Genomic DNA, 27383 nt, shown 5'->3' with positions numbered 1-27383 from the left:
GCCCAAAGCTCCCGTTCACTTGGGCATTGAAATCCAAATTCAAAGCCAGAGAGAAAAAGCAAGAAGGCAGGTATTGGGCATTGTGCTGAGACCGCCACACGGTGTGTGAGCAGCTCAGAGGAGAGGGGTCAACGAAGATTAGAACTGGAAAATTGACTCTTCCAAATGAATGTTAATCCTTTCATATGTCCTATAACTTAAAGAGGTATCTTGTGCAGACCCTGCTCAGAAACATTCAGCTTGTCACGTGACGAAGCAGTTTACAATAAACATTACTCCTTCAACATTGCAAAGTGCAGATTATCTGGTGTAGAGAACATTTCTTTTTACTTTCCTGTTATGGACTGAAGTGGGAAATAATCTGTTTTAACACCAAGGACTGGGGGAGGCGTTACTGCACTTTTAAAAACAAGTTACAGGAACTCATTGTGAGTTGTGTTTACTCTGTTGTTTTGTAAACAGTAAGGGAGGAGAGATAAGATGGCATGGTAGCTCAGTGGTTAGGACTGTAGCCTCAGAGCACTGGGGACCTGGGTTCAATTTCACTCTTTGGTGACTGTGTGGAGTTTGCACATTCTCTGTGGGTTCCCTCTGGGTGCTCTGTGTTTCCTCCCACAGTCCAAGAATGTGCACTTAGGTGGATTGATCATGCTAAATTGTCCATAGTGGGTGCTGGAAAAGCACAGCAGTTCAGGCAGCATCTGAGGAGCAGGAAAATCGATGCTTTGGGCAAAAGCCCTTTATCAGGAATGATGATGAAGGGCTTTTGCCTGAAACATCAATTTTCCTGCTCCTTGGTTGCTGCCTGACCTGCTGTGCTTTTCCAGCACCACTTTAAAATTGCCCATGAGTTAGCCATGGGAAATGCAGGGTTACAAGAATAGGGTAGGGAGGAATGGGTCTGGGTGGCATGTTCTTCAGAAGGTTGTGCAGACTCGATGGGCCAAATGGCCTGCTTCCACACTGTAGAGATTCTATGATGATGAAGACAGCATGGTATTGGGTTGTGTGCACACAGAGTGAGATTTGACTGGCAATAGGTCACTGATTGATTTGTACAAATCTGATGAGTTGTGGATTAGCCTGATGACAACTGTTCCACTTGTTCATAGGTAGTTGAACAGCTTGGGTGTGTGAACAATAGAGTGGGAGAAGCTTCTAGACTGCTGGAAGAGCAGCCTCTGTGCCTATAGCTCTCTGTAGTAAAAACACCTGAAGCCTGAATCGGCTCAGGCTTGGAGAGCTGAAGGGCCTATTCCTTTCTTATTCTGTAGAACACCAATTATGTTCTCCCATCTGTTACTGTAAGCTATTGGCTTTAACCAGTAACTAAGAGACTTTACAATTAGTGCGCTAATTACCCTGTGCCTCCCATGAAGAAGTGAAAGAACCTTGGGAAAGCAGGTCATAGAACAGAAGATTTTAATGTTATCACTAACTGTAAAGGACGTTGTTTAGGCCCTTTTGGAATTCCGGTCTCCCTGCGACTGGAAAGATGTTGTGAAACTTGAAAGGGTTCAGATATGATTTACAAGGATGTTGCCAGGTCTGGAGGGTTTGAGCTATCGGGAGAGCCTGAATAGGATGGGGCTATTTTCTCTGGAGGGGTGACATTATAAAGGATTACAAAACCATGAAGGGCATGGATAGGGTGAATAGTCAAAGTTGTTTCCCCAGGGTAAGGGAGTCCAAAACTAGAGGGCATAGGTTTAAGATAAGAGGGGCAACTTTTTCACGCATATATGGAATGAGCTGCTAGAAGAGACAATTACAACATTTAAAGGTATCTGGATGGGTACAAATGCTGGAAAATGGACGAGATTAATTTTGGATATCTGGTCGGTGTGGACAAGTTGCACCGAAGGATCTGTTTCCATGCTGTACATCTCTATGACTCTAAGTCTTGTGAAGTAAAAGGAACATTTAATCAAATCCTGCTATCGAACTGTGTTGCCCCAATAATATTCCCTCCACCTGCAGCAGTTATTAAACCATGCAGTATCCTGGACTTTATCAATTGATGAAAAGTTTAAAAAAAAAGGAATTTCTGTTAATTCTGAATAAAACTTTGAACTGACTTCAAGAGGAGAATTGTGTTCAGCTCTGGGCACCACACTTTGTAAAGGCATTAGAGAGGGTTAAAAAAAAATTCAAGGGAATGATTGTAGGGATAAGGCACATCAGTTGCGTGGAAAGATTGAAGATATTGGGATCGGTCTACATGGAGAAAGTAGAGAGGAAATTCGATAGACGTGTTCAAAAATCATGAGAGGCCCAGGCAAAAGAGAAAAGGAAAAACTGTTCTGGGTAATGGAAGGATTGAGATCGGGAGGGCTTGGTTTTAAAGTAGTCGATGAAGGAAGCAATGGAGACACAAGAAAAAGCCTTTTTCACATAATGGGTGGTTAGGATCTAAAATGTGCTGTCTGACATTGTGGTACAGACAGGTTCAATTTAGACCTTCAAAAGTGATTGGATCAGTATCTGAAAAGGAAAATATTTCAGGGTTGTAGAGAAAAGGTGGGTGAATGGCACTAGTCAATCAGTCCTTCAGGACGTTAGCATTGTCACAATGTGTTGAAACCATTATGTGAAGTACAACTATTAAATTATAATGATTGACTTGTGCAGAGCAAATTTTGAAACACCTGTTTCACTTCAACAAAATGCAATTCTTTCCTGTAATTAAAAATTCACTAATCACCCACTCAATTTCACTACTGGAATTGTTCACAAATGGTTAACGTTTAATTTTCCTGGTTGCTTTTCAGAAGGTGGTGGTAGAATACTGTATTGAACCACTACAGTCAAGTGCTGTACATAGGCCCATATTACGGTTAGGGAGGAACATCCAGGATTTTGACCCAGCAACACCGAAGGAATGGTGATATATTTTCAAGTCAGGATGGTGAGTGGCTTGGAAGGGAACCAGCAGTTGGTGTGATTCGCAGCTATTTTCTGTCCTTGACCTTCTAAATTGTAGAAGTCACACGTTTGGAAGACGCTGTCGAAGGAACCTTGCATCTTGTAGATGGTACACACTCCAGGTACAGTTACAATGTTTAAAAGACGTTTAGATAAGTTCATGAATAAGAAATGTTTGGAGGGATACGGCCAAACGCAGGCAAGGGGACTAGTTTACTTCGGGATTATATTCAGCATGGACTGGTTAGACCAAAGGGTCTGTTTCCATGCTGTATAACTCTAGATGATAATTCTTGATTAGTACAGAAAACCCAGTCTGTGATTTCATAGAAGATCATAGAATCCCTACGGAGTGGAAACAGGCCATTTGGCCCAACAAGTCCACACGACTCTCCGAATACCATCCCACCTGAACCCATTCTTCTACCCTATTACTTTACATTTACCCCTGACCAATGCACCTTGCCTACACATTCCTGAACACTAAGGGCAATTTACCAAGGCCAATTCACCTGACCTGCACATCTTTGGATTGTGGGAGGAAACCGGAGCACCCGAAGGAAACTCATGCAGACACGGGGACAATGTGCAAATACACACAGTCACCTGAGGCTGGAATCAAACCTGGGTCCCTGGCACTGTGAGGCAGTAGTACTAAGCCCTGAGCCCCAATTCGATCAACCCTTGTTCTGAAAGTCAGGTATATCGGGGTACTGTGCATTCCTGAAAAAACAACTTCAATGTTTGGTTTGACTGTGGTAACAGTGGGGCGCAATTTATGATGCACCCAGTGTGTCATAACATCAGTATGACCTTGTTAAACATTTTGTCCTCTGTAACTTCACGGGTGTAACTGAGGGATCTTAAAATAAATTTGTTGACCTCAGCTCGTTATGTTGTTTATGTGATCAATAATCCAAGTTGTTTTGGTTTTTTCCTCAGACAGTCTACCAGGACTTAAATCTGAACACTAAACGGGCTCATTGATGTTTGTTCATTTGTCACATACCTTGGATCGCAGCTTATAAAATCCATGAACAAAGTGTTTAATAAAGGATGGTACTTAGATGTCATAAAGCATATCACGTACTCAGCTCCCATCCAACCCAACTCTTCTCAGTGGAAACACTTTTGTGATTAAGTGGATTGGAATCCCAGGTCCACCTAATTGAGCGCAAAATTGAGGTCAACACTGCAAAGGAGAGCTGTAACGTCAGAGGGTGATCCAGTGGCTCAGTGTTTAGCTCTGCTTCTTCATTGCACCATGGACCCAGGTTCAATTCCAACACTGAGCAACTGGCTGTGTGAAGTTTGCATGTCCTTGCCATTTGCTTCCCTTGCCTTCTTTTAGAGAAGGTTGAGGGAATTCTCCACAATGCCTTGATCAATATTTGTCTCTCAATCAACACTGCATGAACAGATTATCATAGTTGGGATACTGTTTGGAGGGTTGGTGTGGATTTGTTGGGCTGAAGGGCATGTTTCCACAACGTAGGGATTTTATGTTCTGAGTAATTTTGGGGATCTAACAGAATCCTGGTATTCAGAGGGTTCTCTGTTAGTTAAAATAGTATTGTGACCTTAGCTTATGAGGTAGACTGCTCTGTGCAATTTCACAGAACAGATGCTCTGGAACCAATCAGGGAACAGCCATTTTAGTCCTGATAATATGATTGATTAATGAGCTCAAAATGAGAGACCATTTTGGTAAGATTCATTGCAGCATGATAGAATTTAGCTTTCGGGTGAAGAATTTGGTTCTTCAACTATTATCTAAACTTAAAGGCAGTCACAAGGGTATAAAGTAATAGTTAGCTAAACTGGAATGGGACTATAGTTGGAATGTTAAAGCGGAAGAATATATTCAGTTATTTGTGGGAGCTTGCTGTGCACAAATGATCTGTCAAGTTTCCTACATTACAACAGTGGCTACACTTCAATGTGTATTTCATTAACTGCAAAGTGTTCATCAACTATTTTGGGACATCCTGAGGTCCTGGAAGTTTCTATAGAAATGCAGGCCTTTGTTTTATCTTGCTGGTAAAATCAAACTCTTTATCTCTCCCTGCACTTGACCTTTATCCACCAGTGCTCCAGCAACAGAGCCATCCATGATCACAACTTTGGTTATCACTCAGTGCAGTGGTGAGGAAATATTGCTTTGTCAGACATGTTTGATTTAAAATGCTTCAGTCCAGTTCCTCCTTTGCTGGTCTTTCCTTGAGCCCTGTCTGCAGGCTGTTTGACTCTTCATCTCTGCAGCTGCCAACTGCATGAGTATTTCTTAAAGCCATAAAGTCTTTAAAACTGTAAGTGTCTAGGTTTTACTGAAATTCCCACCTTGTGGCTTTAAGCAACAACATTGAGTCAAAGAGTCATACAGCACGGAAGCAGATGCTTTGGTCCAACCAGTCCATACTGAACATAATGCCAAACTAAACTAGTCCCATCTGCCTGGCCTATATCCCTCCAAACCTTTCCTGTTAAAGTATCTATTAAAATGTCTTTTAAACATTGTAATTGTACCCTCATCTACCACTTTCTCAGGAAGTTTATTCCACATGACCACCTTCTGTGTAAATAAATTGCCTTTTATGTCTTTTTGAAATTTCTCTCCTCTCAAATATGTGCCCCCTAGTCTTGAAATCCTCCATCCTAGGGAAAAGACAACTACTATTAACTCTATCTATACCTCTCATTATTTTATAAACTTCCATTAGATCGCCCCTCAATCTCCTACGCTCCAGTGAAAAAAGGTCCCAGCCCATCTGGCCTTTCTTTATAACTCAAACCTGCTATCCCCAGCAACATCCTGGTAAATCTTCTCTGAACCCCGTCAAACTGAATAATGTCCTTCCTATCACTGGGTGACCAGAACTGGACACAATATTCCAAAAGGGGCCTCATCAATGTCCTGTACAACCTCAACATGACTTCCCAACTCCCATACTCAAAGGACTGAGCAATGAAGGCAACCATGCTGAATGGCCTTACTTCCACTCCTATGTCTTATGGTCTTATGATGAATGCCTTTTTAACCATCCTGTCTATATGTGCCGTAAACTTCATTCTGTATGTGCTCCCCTCGGTCCCTCTGTTCTACAACACTACCCAGACTCCAGGGCATGGTGAATCAGAAAGTCACTTTTGTTGCCTTGAGCTATGTGTGGTCAGATCTTGGAAGCTTGGAGCACTGGTCTGCATGGCACTTAACCAATATTAAAATGCTTACTTGTATGATTCCCTTCAGCAGCTGCAGGTCTTTCCATTTTGTGCATTAACGCTATAAATTGTAAGAGACCATTGCTACTCACAGCAAAATATGGCTTAATCAGTACTCTACTGGAAGGGGAAAAGCAGCATGAATGCCAGGAGTCTGCATTAAAGATACAATTGTCCAGTGTTAGAATGGACCCAATCAGAACAAAAGTCATTCATCTGGGGTAAGGCAAAATTCATGACTGATTTGAGACCAAATGCTGTGGTTATAAATATTGCATGCAACTGTCACATGAATTATTTGCATGTCTCTAAAACAAAGGTCGAACACTGCTGTTACTGCCACCGTTGCTCCTATTTGAGACAAACCTAAATTCTATTCAGAATGAATTAGTGGTGTAGACAATCTATGTTTAACATGAGTGAGTAAAAGGCAAAAAAAAACTAGAAAGTGTTGGAAATAATTAACAGATTTGGCAGAGTTTGATGAAAAGAACTCAATTGTTAACTCTGTTTTTCCCTCCTTTGATATTGCCAGATCTGCTAAGAGTTTCCATATTTTCTTTTATATTTAAAGCATTTGCAGTATTTTGTCTTTGTACAAAATATGTTGATTGGGGATAATTTAACAGTGGCTTATTTCGTTACATTGTTTCCCAATAAAGAAAATGTCGTCAATGTCCTACCAGACCTGCTGGTAGGGCTGCTGTCTCATCTGAAGAGAGATGGCCACCATCCCTCAGACAAGGGGAGAGGTTGAGAATGAGATTCCTTCATGGTAAATCCTCAGTCAATACAGAAATAGAACCAGTGCTGTTAGTGACAGTCTGCATGGCAAACCAGCATCCAGCAAAATCACACCATTCACGAATTCACTTTTTCCGTGCAAAACGTTATGCACACTATTTCACCCAGTGCGATTCCAGTGTTCACTTATCCGCAATTTTCAGACAAAAACGTAGAAGCATCAGAGAAAATATCATTAGAGTTAAAATATCTCCAAAGTTAATTTATAAAAGGAGATGCAGAGGCTATCTATTGTACTGTATTTCCTGGACTAGAACATGTACACTCCACATGCATGATTTTCCATCTTGCTTACTGCAGTACTTTCTCACGGCTGTTCATTGTGGTCAGAATCATTACATTCTGCTGGATAGCCTGATTAGAGATGAAAGTTTTACATTTTAAAAAAATTATTAAACAATTCTTCTTGTAGGGCATCTTTATATGTTTTAGAAATATAGTTCTTTTTTTTATCTTTCATTGTATATTATGCATATTATATTTTTGAAACGCTGGAAGCTACTCAATTAACTCCCACTATAAAGTATATCCACCATTTGCACATTAGTTATTTGCAACATTTTCCAAAACCTAAAGCCCTGCAAGCAATGAGATTTACTATATTTAAGAGACAGTTGCACAGTTGAATTGGAATTGTTAAGTACTGTACATTTGTATTTCTCAATGTGATTTTAATTTTATCCCAATTGAAAAGTTGATCAATTAAGACACTCTTAAAATGATCTGGCTGGCATTCATCTGGGAATTCAATTTGGAAATAAAGTAATCAGTCTTCTGCGTGGAGTTTGCACATTCTCCCTGTGTCTGGGAGGGTTTCCTCCAGGTGCTCCAGTTTCCTCCCACAGTCCAAAGATGTGCAAGTCAGGTAAATTGGTCACGCTAAATTGCCCATAGTGTTAGGTGCATTAGTCAGAGGGGAAATGTCTGGGTGGGTTACTCTTCAGAGGGTCAGTGTGGACTGGTTGGGCCGAAGGGTCTGTTTCCACACTGTAGGGAATCTAATCTAATCTAATCTCATAGGAGCCTGATATAAATTATGTTCACTTGTACAATTGCACTGAAATGTATGAAGGTAATTCAAGAATTAATAATTAAAATGGAGAATAGTGATCAGTTGTATCAAATAGAAAGCCAGAAGTGTTTTTAGAGTTATAGAGCACGGAAACAGACCCTTCGGTCTAAATCCATGTAAACCATAATCCCAAACTAAATTCATCCCACCCACCTATACTTGGCTCATATCCCTTCAAATATTTCTTATTCATGTCCTTATCCAAATGTCTTTTAAATGTTGTAACTGTACCTGACTGTTATTATTGAAAGCAGGACAGATTTATGAAGTGAGGTACAGATAAAATCTAGATAAATAGATCATTTCTCCATTTGAACAAGTCAGTTTTGGACAAGAGTCAGTTGACCATCATGGATGCTGTGATTTTTCTCTGAGGCAATTCCTCAGGAATGAAAATGATTTGCTTCCACTTTGAAACAGTTGATAAGTAAAATGTGATAAGTCACATAATGGCCTGTATAAAGGTTCTAATGGAAGTACTGCAAAGCTGGTGAACACGGTGGTTGCAATCTTTTACCTTTAGCATAACAGGATAAATGAGCTCTTGGAGGTAATGTTCAAGTGGTTACAAATGTCTAAAACAAAACTGACACAACACCAGGTTTATTTGGAAGCACTAGCTTTCGGAGCGCAGCTCCTTCATCAGCTTCCTGATGAAGGTGCAGTGCTTCCAAATAACCTGTTGAAGTGTAACCTAACGTTGTGTGATTTTTAACTTTGTCCACCCCAGTCCAACACCAGCTCCTCCACATCATAAAACAAAACTGGTGTGAGAAGGGCCTGTACTGTTCTATGTTTTAATAGCTCAGAGATGCTAGAGGGCTGGCATTTTCCCATAAATTTCCAAGCCATTAAATGGTGTTGGATAGTTGAAAATAAACTCTGACAAGCTATCTTATCAGAACAATTCTGACCCAACGAGGATTGGGTCTATACAAGTATATTTTGCTGATGAAAATGGGAACCTGAAACTCAGGTAAAAACTTTTATTGGAAAGGATTCCTTACTTACCCTACATGAATAAAAAAAAACATATTAGATACAGGTCATCAGATCCAAGGGGCTTATTAGACAATTAATGTTCCTAGTGCTTTTTCTGTAGTTATCATCATCGTTTTTTTAATTTTCTTATTCCATTTTAGTCACGACCTTTCTACTATTCTTTGGGATACTCTTTGTGTCATCTTCTGTAGACAGTTATAAAATAGCTGTTTAAAATTATTGGGATAAAATAATTGTAACTACAGAGTAACACATTTGTGCCAGGAATGACACAAATGCTTGAGATTGTAAATATATTTTTGTCTTATAGGCTCCTGTGACACAATGGTAATGTCCATATCTCTGAGCCAGGAGCTGCTCCAGAGGTGTGTAATAATGTCTGAACAGGTTGATTATGTAACATGTATATATGTTAAATGGGTCTTTGTGGTGTACCTACCTCTGAAACACAAACCCTGAGGTCACATCACATCTCCTCCAGTGGTCTGTACTGACATCTTTGAACAGGTTAATTAGAAAATATATTTGTTGTATTGACTATTTAAATTGAAGTATAGCTTTTTAATTAATATATTGATAACCTACTAGTTCTTGTTCTTGAAATTCAAAAGGCCCTTAAAGTTGAGATTTTGCTGTCAAAAAAATGGTGAGACCAATGTTTTATTTATTTATGCAACATGCACATTACAGCAACTTCAGGTGAGGGGTCGTTATATTTTATATCCAAAAAACCAAGTTGCCTATCACTGTGTTGTGAGTCCACTGTCAGCCTCAATTTTCATTGCTTTGAGCAGTATGATCTCACATTTACACACAAAACATGAACTAAACAGATAATAAGATCTAGTAATTACCAATGTCTACCACTATTTCCCTGCAGTGACGGAGTATGAAATCATATTCTTTCAGGTGTATCACTTTTTCCTTTCAACCTAATCTTACTATTTCATCCGCTGTTTATTTTTTCAATTAGTCAAAAATGTACAGCACGGAAGTGGACCCTTCCGTCCAACTCTTCCATACCAACCAGATATCCCACCCAAATCTAGTCCCACCTGCCATCACCCAACCCATATCCCTCCAAACTCTTCCTATTCATATACCCATCCAGATGCCTTTTAAATGTTGCAATTATCCTAGCCTCCACCATTCCCTCTAGCTGCCCATTCCACACACGTACCACCCTCTGCATGAAAATGTTGTCCCTTAAGTTTCTTTCCTATCTTATTTTTGGTAATCAGTAGAATAGCTCCTTTACGAAAGTGATCAAGACAATCAGATGCTCCATTTTCTTCACAAGGTTATAATCCCCTCGCTTTCAGAAACTTAGTGAGCAAAACATTGGAGCTAAAGACTGAAAGGATCAAGGGAAACCTAACTGCAGCAGTATTAGACACCCAATGCATCAAAATCAGGCCTGTTAAATTTCACTTGACTACCAGTCAAGATTGGGAGGAAGTGAGGACTGCAGATGCTGGAGATCAGAGCTTAAAAATGTGTTGCTGGAAAAGCACAGCAGGTCAGGCAGCATCAAAGGAACAGGAGAATCGACGTTTCGGGCATAAGCCCTTCTTCAGGAATGAGTAGGGTGTGCCAAGCAGGCTAAGATAAAAGGTAGGGAGGAGGGACTTGGGGGAGGGGCATTGGGAATACAATAGGTGGAAGGAGGTTAAGATGAAGGTGATAGGCCGGAGAGGGGGTGGGGGCGGAGAGGTCGGGAAGAAGATTGCAGGTCAAGAAGGCGGTGCTGAGTCTGAGGGTTGGGACTGAGAAAAGGTAGGGGAGGGGAAATGAGAAAGCTGGAGAAATCTGCATTCATGCCTTGTGGTTGGACGGTTCCTAGACAGAAGATGAGGCGCTCTTCCTCCAGGCATCATGTTGCCATGGTCTGGCGATGGAGACGGCCAAGGACCTGCATGTCCTTGGCAGAGTGGGAGGGGGAGTTAAAGTGTTCAGCCACGGGGCGGTTGGGTTGGTTGGTGCAGGTGTCCCCGAAGTGTTCTCTGAAACTTTCCGCAAGTAGGCAGCCTGCCTCTCCAATGTATAGGAGGCCACATCAGGTGTAGTAAATGATGTAAACCAGTCAAGATTTTTAGACATCAGTAGGCATTGAACCTATAGCCTGTTGATTTGAATATACCGTCAACTGAATCAAGCTGACAGCTACAAAAGATGTGATACCTTGGAGATCCAGTTATCAAAAGTCTGAGAACCTGAAAACCTTGATTTTGTTCTAATTACTCATTTTATCAAAATTGCAACCAAATAGAAGCAGCACAAGCTAGTGGGCCTGTTAGTGTGTGTGCTATTGCATTGTTTAAAATGTTTAATGGCAGGCTGTTTAAACTTCCTTTGATTAAAAAGGACTACAGCACACATTTTCAATAAGAACATTTTATTTTTAATAAGGGTTAGTGATTTGCTCCAGAGTCAATATATCCTTAAAGAATGGTAATGAAGCACAGCACATAAGGACCATTTTTTAAATCCCCCATTCCTGACTAACCTCAGGCAGTTGGGGCTCAACCCAAAACAACTATTTATTAAATCTTATAATCATAGAGCTTTATAGAAGCCCAGCCAATATTTCTCAATCTTTTGTTGCCTTAACATTCACATGAAGCACAATCAACAGCTGAGCCCAAAGGACCTATTAAGTTTTCATTGATCCAGACTTCACTTCTGGCCAGGAGAAAGTGAGGGCTGCAGATGCTGGAGCTCAGAGTCAGGAGTGTGGTGCTGGAAAAGCACAGCAGGTCAGACAGCATTCAAGGAATAGGAGAATTGATGTTTCGGGCATAAGCCCTTCATCAGGAATGGAGAGTTTATGCCCGAAATGTTGATTCTCCTGTTCCTCAGATGCTGCTTGACCTGCTGTGCTTTCCCAGCACCACACTCTTCATTTCTGGCCAGAAATATTATATCCCTCCTGTTTTCTTGTACTTCAATTAATGTTGTGCCACCTACCTTCCAAGTTTCATACACAAGTTGGAAAGTAAATAATTATCCTTTTCAAAATGAGTGTTTTTAACTCCTTTGCTCATGTGACATTGAGCTCAACTGTTATTAATCATAGTGAAATGGAAGAAATCTTCTTCAGCTTCTTTAGGAAAAGGCATGCTCAAGAAGATCTTGTTGCATGCTCAGACTTAAACATGTTAATTGGGAATCATTTTGAAAACCTAATATTCTTTTAATGCATTTAGTGAACCTGAAGCAGATATAACATTCAGTGCAATGATTTGTCAAAGACTATCTAATTCTATATAATTGACTATTTGTGCTGTTGCAGGCAGTGACATTTAATTTCAGTACATAAGATATGGCACATTCTCAGTCCAAATAATAATGAACCACATGCTAGCTAAATCCATGTGTGTAAATTATAACCTTAATCTCATGTCAATCATCCAGTTTCCACCACCTTTTCCTTTCTGTATGAACTATGCTCAGCTCTTACTTCCTTACATCTCTTCCAACCACATGCCGAAACAAAACACCCTGGATGGTGTGGATTTCAGCTTCTCTCTTGGTAGTCTTATTTTTCATTAAAACAGCCAATTCTTCAATTAGCAATATCTAAAGACCATGTCATTAAAGATTAATTCTTAGGAAAATTGTATTTCATTTTCTTTACGACAACATCCACTTGATGTACAAATATTTCAACTGTCATGCTTACACATGTGCACTGAATGGTTTAAGAACAGCCAGGCTTGAACATTGATCAACAACTTTAACATCTTTTGCCTGTAGTAAAAGGGTTGCCTGACAGTTCCTGGACTAGACCAAATGAATTGACAGGTATCCAATAGATCACCTATTTATCCTCATTTCCCCATCTAAACTGGAAGACAGCAAACAACACCATTACATATTTGGCTTAGAATTAAATGCTTTTAGGATAAAAAAAACACTTAGTTGTGAACAGAAGTTAAACCTTGTAGCCAATGTTGAGTTTTGCAACTGTTTATCCAGTTTGGATAAATGCGCAACTATTTCATTACCTGGACAAAGCAGTTACCAGTTTCAGCAAACAATTTAGTGACAGGGGCTCCACTAGTTCTTTTTAGATTAGGTCAGTTAGAGTCACAAATAGTCCCTCAAGTCAACTGTGAAAATGCAATCCGATGAGCATACTCAAATTATGCCAGATTTCAGCTGATAATCATTCAGCACAGGACTCTCCTGCTGCTCAGTAAATCTTTCCCAATGTTTGATGATCTGCACAAAATGAACATTGTGAATAGATAAGCTAAATTGGTTTAAAGCAGCCAGGCCAGATGTAGATGCTACTAAGGCACTAGCATGGAGGGAGGAAAACCCATCTCCCTGACCATATTCTGCAGTCAGATATTGGATGTGTTATGACACCTATGATGATGCGGCTCTTTTAACAAGGTTAAGCTGTCATTGCTATCTATTTTTCTCCATGTTTTCATTATGCTTTTGCTATTCAGTTCATGTATGGGATTGCTTCCTTAAATAAAGCTTACACTTTTGGTACAGGAAACAGTTTAAACTCCTGTTTCAGAAATATTTGTCCTCGTGACAATCAAGAGTCAGTAAAAAAATTTCAAGAGACTCGCTGGGAATTTTATTACACAATGAGAAAATTAAAACATTCTCGAACAAAAAAAAAGTCATTGATAAATAACAAACTTTGTAACTAATCAACTTTCATGGATATGCCATTATATTTACTGCTGAACACTGTGCAGATGCATATATACAGACTCAATGTTTAAATATCCCTGATGACTGCATTAAATTAAAGCTATTTACACTGTTCGAGTACCAGTCTTAGTCATCTAGCACAATTACTTGAAACAGCACAAAAGTTCTTAGTGTATATCTGTACTGTGACTAGATTTAATTGAATTAGGATAATCTCAGATTACTCTATTGATATTCATAGAAGGGAAATGTTTGAGAGTTTGGCCTGTAGCAGAAAAAAACTACACGCAAATGAAACAGATGCCTTGTGCTCACTGGGCCAGTCTCCACCACTGAAATGAAGGTCCAAGGAGAATTCAGCATCTGGCAGTCATCTATAGTGCACAAGTCTTAATCTGATGAAAACTTGCATTTCAGTCACACCTCACATAAAACCACTGGGAAATCAACATGGATTCGTGGATGGTCCAGTTTAACCATCCCCTGTAGAGAAAAAAAAAGATAGATCAGGTAATTCAGGGAGTTAAAAAAAATGATCAGCTTGCATTTATGGGCTATTTAACATATTGCTAACAATTCTATTGTGAATGTTCTACTAAGCAGCTCCTATGATGAATAGCAAAAATTATAAATCACCTATCATAATCCACGTTTGTGACTGAACAACTCAATGTCTCGATTGAACAGTTCTTTTAAACAGCTAGTACAATGGTTCAAGTGACCTTTAGCTGTATTGTATGATTTCTCAAAAATGTTAAGATGGATAATAAAGGCTGGGTTTTCCAGTAACACACACCTTAATGTAGTACCCAGTGGTTTCAGTACACATAAGCAAAACTCAAGGTATCCTGATGGCAATACTGCTACTTGGGGATAGAGATACAAGACAATCAAATATTGAAACCATAGGAAGACAAAGTAGTTTCTAATGCTGACCTTTCATACTTTGCTGCTGCAGAGAAACAAATTTGTATTAAATGATTGTTTCCCTTTACGATGTTGTCCAAACTAACTTGAAAAATGATAAGCTGCATTGTTTTAGTGAAAGTTTTCACTATAAATGTCCACTAATTTTTTGGATGATTCAAAATATCTATTAAAACCAGCCTCTAATCTCTTTCAGAAACTGGTACATGCTGCTATTTTAGTTGAACTGCAATCAGATTTATTGGTCTTTAACCAAAGTGGTTTGGATATAATTGTATCAAGTTTGTCTCTGTTTTACATCTGACTAACAGCCAGTGACTGCTGCTTTAAGTTCACAATTTGGATGGATGGATGAAAGGAATTTGCCTGCTACTGTTTAGTTTAAGAGTTCCAGATTATTTAGTGTCTCAATCTCATCCCTACTACAAATTTACTCAATCCTTTCTGCAGCTTTCCTGTGACCTTAACATGTTTTGCCTGAACTCTAACATTTACTGATCCATACTTATCCAAGGAGTTGTTGGTTTGGTACCATGAAGGCCATTGCGAACGCAATGGTTCAGATCTTGTAAAAGAAAAGTCATTGCTGCAGCCGTTTAAATAAGAAGGGCATGACAGAATCACATGGATGTTCTTCCACAGCTGATATCACAGGAATTGCCTAGGAAGTTGAAACTGCTAATGGGCAAACACATGACATCTGGGCCCCTGTGGGAAAGTCCACGACAGAGTTAGACTTGGAAATTTTAGTTAGTTCCATCTGATTTTGCTTAAGTTACTGAGGAAAGGTCAGAAAATTAAAATCTATCCCAAGTAAAATACTAAAATCCAACATGCCATGGACTCCACTGCACCCCTCTACCCTGGAGAAAGCATTTTCTTTGTTTCTCCTCTCTCTTTCAACAGCATTTAGCCCACCATATATCTATGCCCCTTCAGTTCTGAAAGGTTATATTTAACTCATAACATTAACTGTTTCATCCTCCACAGATACAGACTGACAGATATCAGACCTCATGAATATTTTCAACATTGTTTTCTTATGGATTTATAGCATCGGAGTTATTTTGCTTTTAAATTGCTACTTGTTCTGTCATAGAAATTCCTTAATGAGTCATACTAGTGGCAATCTCTGTTTTTTTAATGTGGGCAAGGCTCTTGCTGCCTCAGCATCCTCAGCTATCACTTACACCTAATGTGCACCAGCCAGCATACCCTGGTGCCTCATCACATCCAATAAGCTGAAATAAACAAGTATCAGCTTCACTTGGTGCAGAGATAAGACATCACCACTCAGTGTATTAAGTCCAGAATAACAGATGAATTAGATGATCCCAGCAAGAGGGCAGAGGCTTTGGAGGCAAACAGACAGCGAACCTATGTCCAATCACCTTGGAATATTTTAGGGACCTTGAAGAACATCACCCTCTAGTGAGCAATACAGCAAAGTCGCAAAAGGTGGCGTGGTGCAGAAGTAACCAGCATGACATTGTATTCAATCTGTGGCAACAGTAAGAAACTTGAAGGATAAGGTATAGAAATTAAGCAATAGCATTTTGCGTCCCTCATTCTCAAATGGGAACAGGTTTGGGGAAAAAAAAAACTCAGGTGGATGCTCACTTATAACAAATGCTGCAATTGAACCACTTGCACAGAATGGCTGCAGTATTTGGGTTTATAATAGGGTTATAATTACTATACAATTGTTTGAAGGGTTTGCTGCTTTTGAACAAACTACATAAATGCATAATCTTTACTGGAACTTGATCCAGAGAAAACAAAAAGGATACACTAATTACAAAGCAGTAGATTTGCTTCTCACCTGAGGTATTAAATTTTTATGAATTCTTTTCAGTTTAGCCTTTTTCCTTCCATTCTTTGTGACAAATGTTTCTTCATAGAATTCATGAGCCAAATCACCATCTTCATCATAATACATCGAGCTGCAAAGGCAAAAAAAACCCACAAACAATGTAGTCTGTCACAAAATGGATATACAACATTAAAATGAAATTTTGTTGCCAGCTGAAAATCTAGAAGTCTCCACAATGTATTCACAATAATTTAATGAAAAATTAAAGTGTGTTGTTAGGTATATTTATGAAAGTGGCTTTATATTAAAAAAATGGCAAGGCTTTTATATATGGACATACTCTTACCAAAATTTAAACCTCCTGACGAGATTGGCCTCTGAATGCTTTAGAAAGTTTACAACCAAAAAAAAAGGGAAAAATTACTAAGCTAGCTTTAGTATTTAATGATCACTTCAAAGTCCTGTTAATTATTGTCCTTTCCCTGTACACTCAATCATACTTGGGGAAACCACATGCTCTGCTAAATTTTTGGCACACAGTCCACAGTTGCTAGTGTCAATATTCAATTTTGTCCTGCAATTGTAAGATTTTATTAGGCCACCCAGAACTTTTTCGGGGCCACTGAATGAGTTCAAAAGGTGACAGTTAGGGATTGAAGACAAGTGTTTGTGGAGACTCCATTTTTTTGGAAAAAAACATGTGGCGGTTAACTGTATTATTGGGAAGGCAACTGAACTACACTTATTGCTTGTGGGTGGAGTTATTGAGGGGTTAAGAACAGGTAGATGGCTCTGTGCTGCAAGAAGAAACTCAAAAGAAATTTTGGGGATTAGCTGGAGTCAAGTTTCAGTCATGAAGAAAACCAGGAAAATTGATACACTCAAGACAGTTCGGTGCCAGAACAAGAGTAGCCACTGAGGCAGTCTAAGACGCAGCATCTCTCAAGGTGTTTCAAAGCCAGTCTTGGAAAAGTGTAGAACTGCAATTGAGTTGAATGAAATTTGATGACCCATCGTGTCAATAACATCTGAATTTGGAGGGGGGGGGGGGGGGGGGGGGGGGGGGGAAAGAGAGAGGAGAAAGAGGGGGGGTGGGGGTGCGCTTTGCTGAGAAATCAGTTGGCTATGCCTGGATAGCATTTGTCATTAGGTATGCATTATGGGGTTTCCAATTACAGAATAATATCCATATATTCCACATGTTAACGCTCTGAGTTAGAAATAAGTTGTACATGTTTGTAGACTAATGTTATTTGTATGAAATTAGAATTTTGTTGATTTGTTCAGTAAGTTACTTCTCAGGAACTCATCCTTTATTTTTAAAGTAGACAAAGATAACTGGCTCCAAACCAGATTAAAGTAAAAAGTTTTGATCTGGTTTAAGATCTAACAATACACTAGAGTTCTCGAGCTGAATACTGATGTCGAGTATAGTCCTGACCCCAAAGGAACATGACTATTTTCTAAGTAGCCTTTCAGAGATGCCTGCTCCATTATAAACGAAATTTGATGTACTTGCCAGATCATGACTTCGTGAAGGAGTTTACATTTCCAACCAGATCATCCATGAATTTTTATGGAGGTGGTTGGTTTACTAACAGAATTATTTTATTGCAAATTTAGTAGTTATTCTTAAAATCTAAATGCCTAAGTAAATAGCTACCATGTGCTGCTCAAGTACCTGTGCAGCAAATTTAAGTTCCCCTCTGCAACGCAAATATAGAAATGGAGGAATGAGTTACTTTGCATCAACTGAAATGTAACATGACTGTAACAAATTATCCCTGTTGCCCACCTGGATAGAACTACACTTTTTGTTCCATTCTCATCTGGTTAATCTTAACCTGATAAATACCTGCAATGGTTTCTCTTGCCACATCTGTGCTGATACCACCAGGGTCCCCAAAGAGTGTGCGCGCTTGAGCAAAAGCAAGATGTTCCCTTCTCTGAAGTCATCAGCTTTGACACCAGCTGGCAGTTGTCAGAGTGGCCAGACAGCTTCCCAGTTTGGTGTAATATTTACCATTGTCTAAGTGTACCCTTCTATTCCAAGATTTGCTTCTGAAACCCTCATCCACATCATTTACCTCTAGATTTGACTGCTCCAATGCTCTCCTATGTCCTACCTTATATAAAGGTGAGGTCACCTGTAGCTCTGCTGCCCATGTCCTAGCATGCATTATGTTCCTTTCCACCAATGTTCAAGGGCTCGCTGACCCATAATTTTAAAAATTCTCAATTTCGTTTTCAACTCTTGTAGCTTCATCACATCCTCATTAATTTATTTGAGCTCCACAAGTGTCCAAAATATCTTCACTTTTCTTAATTCTGGCATCTACCTCAAAAGGTAGATAATTCAAATTACATTCCTTTTAACTTGTTGCAACTCTAATTCTACAGATAAGCAGTCAACAATGTGCACTTTACTAGCATCTTTAACAAAAGGAAACATATCACAGCACTTCACAGGAATGAAGTGATTAGCCAAGAATTGACAAGTGTAAAGAGATATGAGGACAATGGCTTGGCCAATGAGGAGAGCTGGAGACAAAATTCCAAACTTTAGGTCCAAGCTGTCTGAAGACAATTAACACTAGGATAAAGATGTGGGGTCACCAGGAGCCAAAATTGGAGGGCTGGAAGAGTCACAAAATGGATGGGCAAGGTCATGCAGAGATTTGGACAAGAAAAAGTGTTTTAGAATCAAAGCACTGGATGGAAGGCAACATAGAGAAATATAATTTAAATTATCTTAACTTAGTGGAGGGTGGAAACCCAGCTTGAGCAGCTTTGGGACTAGAGGTAACACAGCAATGGATAAGGGTTCCAGTAGCAGAGGAGCTGTGACATGGGCAATACAATGAAAGTATAAGCAGACTGCTTCTGATAGAGAGGTGAAATGGTTATACTGTACTTAGGACTAGTTACAGAGGTTGTAAACAGTTTAGCTCAGTCTAAGAATGACTAGAGACTAGAGTTTGGAGGGAGTGGAATTATAGTGAATAATTTTTGTTTGTTACCGATAGGAGGACCCTGTTTGTACTGTGCAATCCATGTCTTTCAACACGTTGCTTTAAATTCAGTTACAACTGAGTTTAACTTCCCTTCACTATTCTGTTGCTGCATCTCTCTCAACCATTAAAAGGAATGTCACATTGATGGTGTAGTGATCAAGGATTCAAATGTACCCTTATTTTGTAAATTACAAAAGGATAAAATAACTTGCACTGTGTATTCTAAGCTGCTAGTGATGTGGCTCACTTGACATCAACTAGGTATGTCCAAAACATGCCAGCATTAATTACATTGTATTGAACCGAGAACCCAGATATTGAGAATCATTTACAGGTTAGCATCAGAAAAAGGAAACCATTAAAGTGGTTGTGAAAATTTCAACTAATTTGCTAAATGTCAGAGAAGGAAAACTGTCACTCACATGCTGTCTGGTCAACATTTGAATCTGCCCCACAGAATGTTAGCCCTGAAGTGAGTCAGCAAGCTAATTCTTGAGCAGAGGAAGTAACCCACCATTTAATTTCAGGACAATCAGCAGTGCACGTTAAAGTGTGCCCTCTCTACTGTCACCAATATTAGATAGCAAATCAACAATTCATAAGCAATATGTAATGCCTATTTTTTATTTAGGCAAATCCAACTTAAAATATATACTATTAACAGTGGTGGCAGTGTGCTCTCAAGCACAAGAAACAAAAGAATAAATCAGTGTAAATAACTGCTGCTCCAATGCTCTTTGCCCTCTGTCACTGATTGAGAAATTGTGCAAGGACGCATGAATATCATGAATCAAGCCCTGGGAACTCAAAATAATCTGAATACATTTCAACATTAGAATAATTTCATTCACTACTATTTCTTACACCTGAACCTAAAATGCTTCATTTTAAAATGGATTCGATAAATGATTAATAATGGAATTAACAACTAACAACCACTTTGATTGTTTATAACTACATTCAAGTTTGCCCTGGCAGTTAAGTATTTCTTCTTCACTTTAGAATGTTGTCAAATTATGCTCCAGCATTTGGAATGGTTCCCATCTTTGCCTACAAAATAAATGGAATCCTATCTTAAACTATACCAGCATAATTAGATGGCTCAACAGTGCACAAAGAAATTACATGAGATCACTGCTTCTGACAATTATAACCAACAGCTTTCAAAAGTTGAAACAATATTCAGAAGATGCACCTTCCAGATCCACCTAGTGCAGAAACACACATGTACAAGCTAGAAGGCCAAAATCTGTGCTGAGTTCTGACTTTAGCTCAGGCAGAATGCTCCAAGCACCATCCCAAGTAACTGAGAAAGTAATAGTGTTCTAGAGTGGCCAAACTGTAGAAATCCTCACTGTAGAAATGGTTACTGGGTAAAAGAGATCAGATTCAAATTCTTTCTACAGACAAATTGTCTAGGTGCATACTTTAGAATGTCCGCTTCAATAATGTACTCGCAGGTTGCTCATGTCAATGGAACCCACCTCAGCAGAATCTGCTCTTCCAAACAAAGGGTCATTTGTTACCCTCACCTTTCCAGACAAGATCCACTTACTGTAACTATTTTCCAGGTTTTAAACTCTACTTAAAACTGGAAATTGCTTCAAATCTCATTACTGAAACTGTCATTAACAACATTTATGGACTCAGACATTTAAAGCACAGATGTAGGCCATTTAGGCCATCATATCTGCACCAAAGTTATGACATTAATCTTATTTTCCAACTTTTGACCCATATCCCAGAGGCTATGGCAAAACAAGTGAATATCTAAATACTGCTTAAAATGTTATTAAGATTGTGACAACCTGTGAATGATATGAGTTCCAGATTCTCACTACCTTCCAAGTGAAAACATTTCAATTCTCCTCTTAGCTTTCAACCTCTTACCTTAAATCTACTTCCACCACCTACAGTTATTGACCCCTCTACTAATGGAAAAGGTGCTTTTCTACTCAATCCTTAGGCCACTCAACAGTATACACCTCTATCAAATCACCTTTGCTGGTTCAAGAAAACCAACCCCAGCCCATTCAATCTCTCCTCAGTTCAGATAACATTCTGGGATACCTTGTCTGCATACTCTCTAGTACATGGTTCCCTATGTGACCAGAACTACATACCATACTCCAGTTGTGGCCTAACTAGCATTGTGTGCAGGTCCAGCATGACCTCCTTGATCTAACATTCTATGCTCCAGCTAATAAAATCAAGCATTCCATGTGTCTTAACCACCCTACCTGTCCTGCTTTTAGAAGTCTGTAGATATGCACATCAAGGTCTATCTGATTTTCAGTGCACTAACAGGGTTATGTAGAATAATGTCTTGCCTTTTTGTCTTCAAGTGGATTACCTTCAAATTCCTTGTGGAGTAGGTGGGGTGTTGGGTTGCAGTCCACATGCTCTAGGTAGTGTCACACCACTCAAATATTCAGTATTTCAGGCTGAATTCCAGGTGCCATTGCTGTTCCCAGCTAAGATCTTCCAGGTTACAGCAATTCCTCTCCCGAGTTGCCATGCTATCAAATTTTGTACCACGTGCAAACTTCTTAAACATACCCCCTAACTACAAGTCCAATTATTATGAACTCTAACAGGGAGAGGTTAGCATCCTGATCAATGACATCTACTCAAGTATAAAAGGCAAAGTCCTTATTAAAAAAAAAGCACAAGTGCCTGCAAATACAAAGACTGCAGAAGAATAAACCTCTTCAATATAAAGTAAAATACATAAACTTAGCAGCTCACTGCCAAAAGCAGCATTATTTAGGCAGTTTACATTATACAAACATCTGCCAAACCAGTAGAGGATATCATTCCCATTTTTCTAGTCTCGTTTATGAGGTTGACCTTTCCCCCAATACAGTAAGTGATCGAAAAGGAGACTCAAAATTCAGTAAAGAGAAGAATCCATCCTTTCCCATCTACATTATAAAGTAACAGAACTGACAGCAGATATAACCAACATGCTGCACCAGGGAAAAGCAGGTTGTTGTTTGCTGCTTATGATTCCCATGACAATTTCTCAATCTTAGCTAAGTTGTAAACTACACATGGCAAGGGACATTAGTGCAGATGTGTACAGGGGTGTAGCAGCACGTAGAAACAAGAGATCAGAATTTGTCAGGCGCACAATACTAATAACCTGCTCTCAATTATGGGATTAATGTGGCTAGATACATGCCCTGAAATAGATCACTTTCCCAAATTCTTAAAAGGTGGAATAGTGTAAATTAAATGGGGCATACAGAACATAAAAAACATTTTAAAATAAGGCTTAAAGAGAGGAAGATGCTAAACTTCAAAACTGATTAAATTTTAAAAATTTATGAATAATTTGATCTCATTAATGCAAACTTTGCCTGATATTACTGATCAAATTCAAAACATTGTCATATCAGAGGAGGAGAAAGTGAGGTCTGCAGATGCTGGAGATCAGAGCTGAAAATGTGTTGCTGGAAAAGCGTAGCAGGTCAGGCAGCATCCAGGGAACAGGAGAATCGACGTTTCGGGCATAAGCCCTTCTTCAGGATTCCTGAAGAAGGGCTTATGCCCGAAACGTCGATTCTCCTGTTCCCTGGATGCTGTCTGACCTGCTGCGCTTTTCCAGCAACACATTTTCATATCAGAGGAGGCCCATTGCAAATATTTGAGAATGTAGCTTAGTACAGCACCCAACATGAACAAATAGTGGTAAGTTATGAAAAATAAAAAAGCAAAACTATGGATGCTGGAAATCAAAAGAAAACAGAAACTGCTGGAAAAATTCAGCAGGTCTAGCAGTATCTGCACAGAGAAAGCAGACTTAATGTCTAGGGTCCAGAGACCTTTCTTCAGTTCTGATGCTACAAGGACTGGCAAGTTACTTGTTAGTTTAACTTCTCAAAGTAGCTTCATGGCATTTAACAGGTATCTGAAGTCTCAACTGCATACCATCACAATCCTTGGGATGAAACAATCCAATGATTTGTGATAATATGTTGCCCTGGAAAAGGCCCTAAGAACCTTCTCTAGAGTTTCTACACTGGCACTAAAATTCAAACGCATATGAGAAAAAAAAACTAAGCACTCCCAAGACACTTTTCTTTATATGACAAGAGGGTTCAGCACCAGAACTTTCACCTTAAATATTACATGGGCAATCCTTGGCTCAAAAGTAGTACTGCTGTCTTAGTTAAGAGTTGTGGAATTAAGCCCCACTGAAGACATGGTCACATTGCTGATCTGTAATTCGACATAATACTTGGGCATGCTCTCATGTCAAAGTGCTGGAGAAACTCAGCATCTGTAGAGAAAGAAACAGAATGTTTTGAACTAACTATAACATCCTTCAATGAAGATAGCAGTATGATGGGTTCATGCTAAGGAAGGAGGGAGGACAACAAACCATACTTTCAAAGTAATTTACTCGCTGCAACATGCAAGTCACAAGAGATGTTCTATTAAATGGAAGTTTTTTAAATTGATAAATATTCAAGAACATATCAAAACTTTGCTCATTTCAGGAAAAATCTCCAGACAGTATATTTAATGGTCTGCTTGTTTATGAAATATTACTGCTCCATTGACATCTTAGACCAACTTGAAGTACATCATCAGTAATTACTAAAGATATACTATTCAATCCACCACAATCATTCCTCTGTCATTTGCCCTAGCAGATGTGACAGTTCTGAAGTGAAGTCCCGCAGAGGTCTTTTTGCACAGCTAGGCATGCTCACAATTTTAAATAGAAAAATAAAAACCATTACATGAAGTGCAAGAGGAAATTCTTTACTTGGCAGTTTGGTTGGATGCAAAGGATCTCATGAAAGAATAGCGGGGGGCTTTAAGATAAATTGGCCACCTTGGTAAATATAAATGGGATAAGTCAACATACTTTCATCATGGCAAGGGATACAGAAGGAGAATGTCCGGGTCCTATTCAAATAGAACTTCCACCCCCCCCCTCCCCCCCCCCCCCCCCCGAGTGGAAACTCAGGCCCAGTCCTGTGGAGGAAAATAGATTTAACTTTGAACCTGATGTGACTCTTCTTTATGAGACATACTTCAATTCTGAAGAGTTGTACCAAACTCAAAACATTAACCATTTCTCTCCACATATGTCACTTGATCTGCTGAACTTCTCCAGCACACTGCTGCACTTCAGATTTCCAGGATCTGCAGGAGCTTGCTTTTAAACAGCAATAAACTTACACAAGAGTTAAGGTGAAAAGCTAAGCCATTTCAAAAGCAGTAATGTCCTTAGCCCACACCATCCCTCCCCTGGATCTCTGCCACACACCCCCAGCCCAAACTACACCATCCCTCTCCTGGATCCCAGATCCCCCCCATATCCATCCATCCCCTGGATCCCAGCTTACCTCCCACCCCCCCAACCATCCCTTCCCCCTCATCTCTGTTCCAAACCCCCAACCATCCCTCCCCAGGATCCCTGCCCCCTCTCCTCAACACCCCACAGCCTGGCTGCTGCCAACTCTGCCTCCATAATCTGACCTGAACCGCTCCATTCCCACTCCACCCTACCCTCTAACCTTCGGCGGCTGAAGACGAAAGGAGTAGCCCCGAGCCGGCCGCCTTTGTACCGTGCCAGGCTCTGCTCGCCGACGCCGTTCGCCGAGTCGCTGACGGCGCCCGACCCGAAGGGCCAAAAGGTGCGGCCTTTGGAACTGCTGCCGCCCATTATCAGCCGGAGACCATCTCCGAGCGGCGGCTCTCGGAGGTAGGTGAAAGGGAGTGAGGGTGGGAAGAGGGAGGCGAAGGGTGGTTGGTAGCGAGGCGGGAGAGGGCTAGGCCTGAAGCCTGGGTCTCGCGTACCCACGCTCGAGCTGCTCAGTGACCGTTAGGAGCTGCAATGATAAGGACCCCGCCCACGGTCGGAGTCTGTCCACACAGCCGCCTGTTTGCAACCACTTTCACGTCAGTGGCCGGGGCCGGCGGATATGACGTCGAGGATAGGCGGTGGCAGCAGGTCGTTGGGCTGTCAGGTCAGGTGGTGAGGTGTGTTAATTTGTTAGTTTAGTTTGCGACATCCTTGATGTAAAATACCCTCCTCTATTTTATAGAGAAAAGTACTGTAAAATACGTATAAATAGATGTGTAAGCAATATGATGTACAACGGAGTGTTAGGTTCAACCTCAACATCGCCTTCTGCTAGGAGGACTCGTGTTCTTTGTTGAATCTTTTACCTTGGGACAGGTGGGCTCCAACCCCCTGACACCGTTTCCAAGGTCCACATTTAGGGTTGCCAGCGCCAGTTGGATGCATTCCTGGAGGTTTATGAAACCTCCGTCAAGCCCTTTGTCCAGTCAAACGCCTTGCCCCCAATTTTCAACCAATTAACTATCCAAGGAATATTTGCAGTAAATTTCATTTTCTTTTCCTTGCATTTCTGTTGGGTTCCTTATGGCTGATTCATCTCCCAATTCCAGGAAACCGCAGGGCAATTCTACAGCAGCTTCTTCCCAGATGTTATCAGACTTATGAAAGGACCTCTCATATATTAGAGTTGATCTTTCTGTGCACCTTCTCTGGAGCTGTAATACTATATTCTGCATTCTATTCTATCATCTTGATGGATTTATGTAAGGTATGATTTGTCTGGATAGCATGCAAAACAATACTTTTCACAGTATTTCTATACATGTGATAATAATAAATCAAATCAAATCAAATCAAATTAAGAGGGGCATGGATAGGATAAATGGAAAAAGTCTTTTTCCTGGGGTCGGGGAGTCCAGAACTAAAGGACATAGGTTTAAGGTGAGAGGGGAAAGATATAAAAGAAACCTAAGGAGCAACTTTTTCACACAGAGGATGGCACGTATATGGACTGAGCTGCCAGAGGAAGTGGTGAAGGCTGGTGCAATTGCAACATTTAAAAGGCATCTGGATGGGTATATGAATAGGAAGGGTTTGGAGGGATATAGGCTGGGTGCTGGCAGGTGGGACTAGATTCGGTTGGGATAACTGGTCAGCATGGGGCGGGTTGCTCCTTGGATGCTGCCTGACCTGCTGTGCTTTTCCAGTGCCACATTTTTCAACTCCATCTGACAAAGCTATGCTGACTATCCCTGATCAAACATTGCCTCTCCAACTGTAAATTAATCCTCTCCTTCAGAATTTCCTCCAATAGTTTCAATTCGACTGATGAGACTCGTTGATCTGATTTTCCTGGGCCTTGGTTGTCTTGTCATCTCTGGCCATAGTGGAATTAGAAATTTGGCTCAGAGACCCTCTAATTTCCTCCAATAGTTTCAATTCGACTGATGAGACTCGTTGATCTGATTTTCCTGGGCCTTGGTTGTCTTGTCATCTCTGGCCATAGTGGAATTAGAAATTTGGCTCAGAGACCCTCTAATTTCCTCCTTCATCTCCCACAGCAACCTGGGATACAATTAATCAGAACCTGTGGATCTGTCCACTTTTAAGCCTGCCAAAACCTCTAATGCCCACTCACTCCCTATATCAATCTGCTCAAGAATCTCTCAGTTTCTCTTACCAAATTCTGTACCTACATCCTCCTTCGTTCCTCTTACCGAATTCTGTACCTACATCTTCCTTCTCCCAAGTGAAGACATATTTAACACACTACCATCGTCCTCTGGCTCCACATACACATTGATCCTTGGTCCAAATAGGCTCCACTCTTTCAATGGTTATTCTCTTCCCCTTTATGTACTTCAGAATATCTTGGGATTCTCCCTAATTTTACCTGCCAGTGTATTTCCTGCCCTCTCTTTTGCCCTCCTAATTACTTTCTTCAACTCCCCGCCCCTCATACTTTCTATACTCCACAAAATTGGATACACAATTGGCTTGATGGTAGGAAGCAGAGGGTAATATGGAAGGATACTTGTTGGACTGGAGGCTTGTGACTAGTGGTATGCCTCAGGGGTTGTTACTGGGCCCATTGCTGTTTATCTC

General features: G+C 40.2%; 1 protein-coding gene across 1 annotated transcript; it reads right to left on the bottom strand.

Annotated features, from left to right (window-relative positions):
• Positions 1 to 13599: 13599 nt before the first annotated feature.
• On the bottom strand, positions 13600 to 25359 carry LOC122559169 (tumor suppressor candidate 2-like). Its single transcript, XM_043708546.2, has 3 exons — positions 24991 to 25359; positions 16452 to 16572; positions 13600 to 14185 (listed from the first exon to the last, which is right to left on the bottom strand). The coding sequence occupies exons 1-3, from the start codon at positions 25137 to 25139 to the stop codon at positions 14120 to 14122; spliced, it is 336 nt and encodes a 111-aa protein (XP_043564481.1). The 5' UTR covers positions 25140 to 25359; the 3' UTR covers positions 13600 to 14119.
• Positions 25360 to 27383: the final 2024 nt, after the last annotated feature.

This window comes from Chiloscyllium plagiosum, unplaced genomic scaffold (assembly GCF_037043375.1).
Source record: "Chiloscyllium plagiosum isolate Xiang-an unplaced genomic scaffold, Cpla_swu_hap1 HiC_scaffold_14, whole genome shotgun sequence".
Taxonomy (NCBI): domain Eukaryota; kingdom Metazoa; phylum Chordata; class Chondrichthyes; order Orectolobiformes; family Hemiscylliidae; genus Chiloscyllium; species Chiloscyllium plagiosum.
This window is presented reverse-complemented; position numbering and strand designations above follow the sequence as displayed.

Coding starts and splice junctions, on each gene's coding strand:
- LOC122559169 (XM_043708546.2), bottom strand. CDS start 25,139: ATGGGCGGCAGCAGTTCCAAAGGCCGCACCTTTTGGCCCTTCGGGTCG. Junction 16,573..24,990: donor TTCGTCTTCAGCCGCCGAAG/GTTAGAGGGTAG, acceptor TTGCCTTTGCAG/CTCGATGTATTATGATGAAG. Junction 14,186..16,451: donor ATAAAAATTTAATACCTCAG/GTGAGAAGCAAA, acceptor TTTTCTCTACAG/GGGATGGTTAAACTGGACCA.